An 8,852-nucleotide genomic window follows, 5' to 3' on the forward strand; every position below is an offset into this window, starting at 1 on the left:
GTCATGCTCAACCTCCTTGGCGATCAAATTAAAACAACTTTGAGATACCATCTTACACCTGTCAGAATGGCTAAAATCAAAAACACCAATGACAGCCTTTGCCGGAGAGGTTGTTGAGTAAGGGAGGGGCACAAGGCCCCATTCTTAACTCAGAAACTACCTCCAATAAACAACTGCTCACAAAAAGAAAATTAAATTTCTTCACCAGCGTCTCCTTTGCTACATAAACCACACTTAAGTATAGGGCCTGTTCTGTTCTATCCTATCCTATCCTATCCTATCCTATCCTATCCTATCCTATCCTATCCTATCCTATCCTATCCTATCCTATCCTATCCTATTCTATTCTATTCTATTCTTGAAGGCATCACAAGCAATGCCACACCAGTTTGGAATTATGATTAATAGGGTGGTATTTGTTAAAAGGGGAAAAACCTTACAGATAACCATCCCAGACAACAGCCCTCTGAGCAATCAGAAAGAAGTCTAGTCGCCGGAACCGGAGCGGGAAGTAAAAAAGAGAGAGAAGGGAAGTGGCCGCTTTTTTAAAGGGAGAGAGACCACGCCCCAATGGGCAGGTATCTCAGTGGCTACAGGCTGGAGGAGCGGAAGGACCTCCCGCAACATATTCTATTCTTTCTGTTCTGTTCTGTTCTATTCTATTCTATTCTATTCTATTCTATTCTATTCTATTCTATTCTATTCTATTCTATTCTATTCTTCTATTCTATTCTATTCTATTCCGATTCATTCGATCCTATCCGATCCAATCCGATCCGATCCGATCCGATCCGATCCGATCCTTAGCAAAGAAAAGTCAGCTCAAAGTTAACTCAAGGTTGTTTTTCACACTATGATGTTTTTTTCTCATGCTGTTCTTTCTTGACATTTCATGGATTTTATGTTCTAGGTCTTTTGTTTATATATTATAATTTCTAATATTCTGTGTAAATGTATGTGTGTGTTTCTTTGTGTGTATGTGTTTCCTGAGGTTTTTTTTTTTAGTTTGTTTGTATTTGTTTTAGTTCAACTCTGCTTTTGTTGCTGTTGTTATCATTGTTCCCTGCTATTTTTCCTAATGAGAGAAAGAAATATAGTGGATTTGTATGAGTGTGATGGTCAGGAAGATATGGGAGGGATTAAAGAAGGGGAAAAACTGAAAAGAATATTTTATGAAAGAAATCTACTTTCAATTTAAAGGATAAAAGTAAATAAGCAGCTGAACCACAGGAAAAATAACCAAAATAAATAAAATTTGTGTTTCCAAGTTTGATGGATTGTATAACTTTAAAGTATGTTCTTAGGATGGGGGACAATTTGTATGAATTCATAAGTTAACTTATTTGGCATCAAGAAGAATATTTTTCATGATACATTTTAAATTTGTGTTTAGGGATGGGAAAATGGAAAACTGTAATCAGAATATACTGGATGAAAATATAATTCAATGAAATCCCCATGTTCATGTTAATTCACAAACACAAGTAGGGATGGACTAATTGTCTAAGGTATCATAGCTTAAAGTTGTTCACAAGTATATGAGGAATGATGTGTATGATCAAATTTTAGAAAAAGGCTAACACTTCCTACTGACTGGAGGTTGTAAATAAAAACCACATATATCCTTTTAACACCTCTAATGTTAAGAAGTTAGGAAGTTTAGTATTTATTTTATTTAAAATGCAAGATTATTTTCCATTCAGATCTTATCTGTAACATAAAATATACCGTTGTCTTTTGTAATCAACACAAAGAGATATTAGCAGTTTTTGAAATTGTGGTAAAAATATACGTGAAAGAAAGGTAAAATTATAAACCAAATGAATGGAAAAAAGAAAGAACCCATAAACAAAAAATGTAAGTATTCAGGGTAAGAAAAGACAAAAGTCAAAAAAAGAAAACCTATAAATATTTTTATTTACTGTTTCTAATAACAACACTAAACTAATAGGAATATATAAAACATATTATAGAAAATACAGATACCAGAAGAAAACTAAAATGAAATATTTCTAAAGCATTTTGATATAATGTAGGCACTATGTGTAATATTTATGAAAATAGGGGATTATATGCATATTAGAAAATTTTAGTAAAGAAAATGTTAATCCTGTGTTTTTCAAAGTTCCTGTTATTAAAGAAAATATGAATTCACTATTATTTGTTTTTTTGTGTGTTACCTTTTTAAATATGAAAATGGACATTTGCTCAGCTGGTAATTTCTGCCACACAAGCATAAGGATGTCAGTTCATTCCCAAATCAACATAAGAATCCTAGCAAGCAGATTTATATCTAAAAGCAGAATATGGGGTAGCAAAGATAGTTGCATCCCCAGAAGTCCCTGACCAGCCAGCATAGCAATAGGTGAACACCAGGTTCAATAAGAGAACCTGTCTCAAAAACCAATGTGGAGAACAATAGAGAAGGACACCTAACACTAACCTCTGGTCCTCCCCTTCCCATGAACTCTCAAGCATACATGAAACAAACAAACACAGGCCCTGCCTGAACTGGCTTTGGGGTAACCTATTCTCTTTGGAAGGATACATTGCTCAGTCTAGATACAGTAATAAGGGCCTTGGACCTTCCCCAAAGCAATGGACCTTACATTCTCTGAGGGGTGAATGGAGGGTTGGGTGGAAAGAATAGATGGAGGGGATGGGAGGACGGGAGGAAGTGGGAACTGAGATTGGTATGTAAGTAAAAAAGATAGTTTGGTTTTTTAAAAAAGAAATTATAAAAAATAGAAGTAAAAAGAAGAGGGTTCATTTGTAAGTATTGAAAAAACATACATTTTAGACTGGAGATTTCAGTTTATTCTCTAGTTACTTTTCCATTTCAAATAAATACATTATCCAACAAATCAAACAACAAAACTGTCATAGAATATAGAAAATTATTATGACACATATATGTGTGTAGGTGGAGAAAATATAAACAAAAAATGAATGCTCATTTATTTAAAGAGTTTATTTTAAAATTGTTTTGCACACAAATATTTATAATATAAAAGAAAATTAACTGTAGGTATTGCAATTAAGTGTAACAATTGTATGGGTTTCAAAAGTTCAATAGATGCACACAAAAACAGCAGTACTGCGTGCAGATTTTGAGTGATAGATTTACAGTATACCATGTCTAAAACAACATAAATAGGCAATACTGATCTTCCCCAAACATTGAGAAGACAGTCATCTTAGTTTGCTGTGGTAAAGAGAGCATCAAATAACACAATATCAAATTAATGGATAATGCTACAAAAAATGTGCAGAGGAATTTTGCTTCTGAGTGAGAAACACTGACAAACATTCCTAATTTATTGACTAGAATGAAGAATTGATTTGGTCAATAACTTTTAGTGTTTCTGTCTTTAAAATTTTTGAGATTGTTACCAACACATTTCAATTTAAAGCACAATAATTTTAACTATAGCATAAAACTACTTCAGAATTTTATACAAAATTCAAAGTTTGAATCAATAGACTATATTCTTTTAAGTGTAATAACATGATTGTGAATTAAATAATCTGAAAGTAATTTATAAAATGCCAGTGATTATTCTTCAAGAAATGACATTGAATATTTAAAATATGTCAAGAAATTAGTCTCTTACTGATAATAAACACCACTTTATTGTTTCCTTTAAGTAAATTATTTCCATTACGTTATCACATGAATCTGGGATTATTATTTATCTTGTACTGTTGAAAAAATTGAATATTAATATATTCTTATCAAGAAGTATTTAACAAATAGAAGATTGCATATTATAAAATGCATGATTTCGGAAAGTATAGCTTTGTAAAAATTATCTTTGTTATATCTAATGAAATGTTCAAGTAGTATGAAATTTTATATAATATGAATCTAAGAATTTCAAACACATTTTCATCCTTTGCAAACTACTATTACTTAAAAATGGCAAAAAAAATAGATGTGTTAGTATGTGTTCCTTGGAATTCAGTGAAGAAAGCTGAAATCTAAAACCTCATTTCTGCCATTCCTCACTTACGTATCAGAAAAGACACACAGTAATAGAAATAGAAAATTAATTGTAATTTTTTACATTCAGTCACAATCAGAAACAATGTGAATGACCGCTTACCCTCACTCAACTACCTGGATCCTTGTCTCTTCTTCACTAATCTAACAACAGCACCTTTCACTTCTTTGTTCCTGAGACTGTAAATGAGTGGGTTCAGCATGGGGATCACAATGGTGTAAAACACAGAAGCTACTTGGTCCTTTCCCAGGGAGTAGGACTTACTCGGTTTTAAATAAGTAAAGATCAGAGAACTGTAAAAGACAGTGACTCCAATGAGGTGAGAGGCACAGGTGGAGAAGGCTTTTTGCTTTCCTGAAGTGGAATTGATCTTCAAAATAGTAGAAAGAACAAACAGATAGGATGTAGATATTGTGATGAAGGAACAAAGAAGGGTTGAACCTGCAAAAATGAATATAATTATTTCCACTACACTTGTGTCATTGCAGGACAGAGATAAAAGTGGAGATGTGTCACAGTAAAAATGATGGATGATGTTGGACTTGCAGAAATGTAGTGTAATCATGGCAAGCACACCGGCAGAGGAATCCACAGTTCCAATCATGTAGGACCCAGTAAGGAGGGCAAGACAGCATTGTGAAGACATAATGGTAGGATAATGTAAAGGTTTGCAGATGGCTATGTAGCGGTCATAGGCCATTGAGGAAAGCAGAGAACATTCAGTGCCTGCCAAAAAGATAAAAATGTACATTTGGGCAAAACAATCTCTGAAGGAAATACTCTTGTTTGAAGTCAGCAGGTTCTCTAAGGTTTTAGGTGTGATGTCAGTAGAGTAACTGAGGTCAACAAATGACAGATGGATGAGGAAGAAATACATTGGAGTGTGCAGCTGGACATCTAGACAAATAATCAGCATCATGCCTATGTTCCCCAAAACAGTGACCAGGTATATCAGGAGAAACACCACAGAGAGTACCAGCTGGAGATCTTTGGAATCTGTTAGTCCCATAAGGATGAAGTCTGGTTTATTTGTGTGATTCCAGGTATTCATAGTGAGTTACCCTAAATGATGAGAAATCAAAGGTAATGCATAGGTTTATGATGCCATAAAATTTCTTGTGACTGTCACTGTACCTTTTCGAAAATATTATAGAACTATAAAGTTTTTCAAATAGAAGTACAAGGTGACAGTAATGATATTATAAATGAAAATATGTTTGGTAATTCCAAGAAAACTGGTGCTAGTCTGACTGACTTCTTTTGTATGTTTAACCTGCATGAACATGGACATGATAATGATATCCCCTCATATTTTCTAATATCTAAGTAGCAGAACTCAGTTCATTTGAAACCAGAAATAATTCATGTAGAGTCTAGGATTATGTTTAAAATCAAAGACACTAAAGGATCTTAGCCACACCCTTATTCCAGTAAGTCTAAATGAAATTTCACATTTACAGAAGAAGTATAAGAAACAACTTTGAATCATAATTTCATGGCTTTTTCATAGCAATTAACCATATTTGTTTCTACTGAACTTTAATAGGCTATGTTAAGAAAAATAACTACTAATAATTATTGGATATTGTTTTTGACTATTGAAAACAATTTTAAGTGAAATTATTTTATTGAAAGATGAATAAACCCTGGTGCAACCTCCTTCCACCGATTCTATTTGTCATAATCACAATGTACCTTTGTAAGTACCAAATGATATGCACACTTTAACTTTCAAATTTAATCTCTATTTTTACAACTTCAAACTTTCACAATTTAAAAAATACTTACTCTGAGTGCCAAAGTGGGTAGAAAAAAAATGGAGGCAAAATATTTTCAATAGCACTGGACAGAAAATACTCATCTCCCATTTTCTCACAAATGAAGGAAAAATATATTTATGGATTTGAACCTGTCAGTCTTAGAGCTTTTATTTTCCTTTTGATAATTTTTCCTTTTTTGTGAACTCATTTGAACCAAATTCAGATGTTAATTGAAAATGCCTTTACACTTTTCTAAGTCCTCAAAGCCACAATCTAATAGAAAGAAAAATTGTGAACATGAACAGAGCAATCTATGACATTTATCTCTTTCCATGACACCAGAATTTATCTTGAAATATCATGAGCATCACGTAACGTGGTCATTCTCCAGTGGCTCTTCCTAAGATAGATTTCTTGGCAAGTTTTCAAGAGCTTAGGTCAAAGGAATAATTCAGCAAAGGTATTGCTATTCCCTGAGAGCCCTACAATGAAGAATATGATAAATGTGTTTTCATTTTTATTCACTATGTTTATTTATATGCCTACTAGTTTACTAAATTTATTAAGTATAATGTTTAGATGACACTCTATTCACACCAGTTCATTTTAATGTAATGTGGCTAGACAGAGTTATTTTTTTAATTTGAAAGTTCTTACTTAATTAATGAGACTGTGATTATAAATAATAACATTTCCAGAAATAAATAAAACTTAAATCGAAGGAACAATTCTGCAAGAGTTAAAATCTGTTAAGTAGGAACAATGGAATATGTATCCCTATATTAACTGACAGTTGTGGTTCTCCTTTCTCATCAAAAAATTTCTCTTCGCAGTATAAGGTTCTATTCTAGAAAACTACAACCAATCAAATAGCACAGTTAGGGAGCCCAGGCCCAAGAGATGCATATACAAAATAAGAAAGAGAGAGGGAGAGAGAGAGAGAGAACCCTCCACCACCTAAGTCTCAGAATCATTTCAGAAGAGAGAGAACACAAAGGACAGATATGGGAACAGAGAAGATATTTTAATTGAGGGAGCCATTTTGGGTTTGGCAAGAAGCTTGACTATGGCGGAGTTCCCAGAAGTCCACGGGGATGACCCCAGGTAGGACCCTGGGCAGTGTAGGAGAGTGTGCCTGAATTGGCCTTGTCTCATAGTCAGATTGATGACTATGTTGAATATCACCATACGACCTTTGTTTGGCAACAGATGGAGACAGAGACAGAGACCCACATTGGAGCACTGGACTGAGCTCCCAAAGTCCAGTTGAAGAGCAGAAGGAGGGGGAATATGAACAAGGAAGTCAGGACCAGGAGGGGTTGGTTCACCCACTGAGAAGGTGTGCCTGAGCTAATGGGAGCTCATCAACTCCAGCTGGACTGGGAATGAACAAGCATTCAAACCGGATCAAACTGGACCCTCTGAATGTGGTTGACAGTTGCTGCAGACAGAGGGGCCAATGATAATGGCACTGGGATTTGTCTCTACTGCATGTACTGGATTTTTGGGATCATATTCTCTTTGGATGCACACCTTCCTAAACCTGGACATAGTGGGGATGGCCTTGAACTTCCACAGGGTAGGATGCAATGCCCTCCCTTAGGACTGGAGGGCCTGTGGAGGAGCACGTGTGGGGGAGCGGGAGGGAAGTGGGAGGAGGGGAGGAAGTTGGAATTTTGATTGGTATTATTTATAAAGTAATACAATATTCAATAGAAAAAGAAAAGAAAAATAATCAGAAAAAGAAATCTTCATCATGGTTGTGCCTTTATCTTTAGGATTTCAGACAAGTCAAGGTGTTTTATTTTCTTTTCAGCCTCTTTGCAGTATAGTTGGTTGAATCACCTGTGACAGAATGATTTATACTCACTATGAAACATACAGTAACTTTGTGTTGAAATCTCCATATGTCTGGGCAGAACAGTTGGAAACTATTCCTGAAGTCGGTAACTACTTCTTTTATATTGCAAGAAAAGTCATAGATGTGATTTTGAGCTATATTCTTTTTAGTCAATAGCATGGGATTAAACAAAGTAAACTTCCATTGAGTTCTTATGAATAATTTAATAAACCTAAGATAAAAATTCCAGGTTAGTGTAAAAACAATTAAGCAATTTTTCATAGATAAATATACATACACGATTAGAATAATTTCTACTTTATTTTGACTATATTAGTGAAATTGATCATTAAGACTTAAATAAGCATTTACATATATATATTTATACATATATATATGAAATGTGATGTGATTATCAAGCATCATAAAAGTGATTCAACTCAGTAATATTCACTGCCTTATTCCCATCCTTCATTACTTTAAAGAATTATTGGAATACATATGCAAATTTTCACTGAAACATATCAGGAACATATTCTAATTTAGGTAGGCCAAATTGCACCATGAGACACTAGATGGTCCACCATTCAGACTTTTATGAAACACATCTGCACGTGCTCACAGACACACACACACACACATAAAAATTCAGAAACATCCCAATTTTTACCTTTATATTCTTCACATAGCTGAGAAAATATGGTTATGAACTATAAGGAATACTATACTTTGAATAAAGGTTTTGTGATAAAATCCCAGATTTATTATTTATTAATAACCTTGTTTCTTCTGTTGCAAAGTATAAGTAAGATTGAATATATATAAGATTGAAAATATCATATAAGTAAGATTGAATATTATAGGTGACAGTATGCTTTGTTCGCTATTAATAACAAAATATGACAGGGTGTTGATTATGATTTACAAAATATGTAATACAAAACCTGGAAAAACATAAATATAAATGTATATTTTATTCAACTCCAATAAAATAAATAACACAGTTTCCTTTGCCTTTCAGAAGCTTTTTGGGTTCATGTTATCTCATTTACCAATTTTTGATCTCAGTGTCTGTGCTTCTGGTTTTATATTTAAGAGTTGTCCCCTGGGTTCATCTTCTTACTTAGCTTCTTTAGGTTCACCAATTGTAGACTCTGTGACCCTTATTTATGGCTAGAAACCAATTATGAGTGAGTACATCCCATGTTCATCTTTTTGTGTCTGGCTTACCTCACTCAGTATAGTGTT

The 8,852-nt window shown here is 33.8% G+C and overlaps 1 protein-coding gene across 1 annotated transcript; it reads right to left on the minus strand.

Moving 5' to 3' along the window:
* Positions 1-4,116: 4,116 nt before the first annotated feature.
* On the minus strand, positions 4,117-5,055 carry LOC101992338 (olfactory receptor 8H2-like). The gene has a single exon (XM_005363288.1). It carries the CDS (start codon positions 5,053-5,055, stop codon positions 4,117-4,119), a length of 939 nt encoding a protein of 312 aa, XP_005363345.1.
* Positions 5,056-8,852: the final 3,797 nt, after the last annotated feature.

This window comes from Microtus ochrogaster, linkage group LG9 (genome assembly GCF_000317375.1).
Source record: "Microtus ochrogaster isolate Prairie Vole_2 linkage group LG9, MicOch1.0, whole genome shotgun sequence".
In the NCBI taxonomy this organism is placed as follows: Eukaryota; Metazoa; Chordata; class Mammalia; order Rodentia; family Cricetidae; genus Microtus; species Microtus ochrogaster.

Bases quoted from the DNA above. Each gene is read 5' to 3' on its own strand.
- LOC101992338 (XM_005363288.1), bottom strand. From the start codon at position 5,055: ATGAATACCTGGAATCACACAAATAAACCAGACTTCATCCTTATGGGA.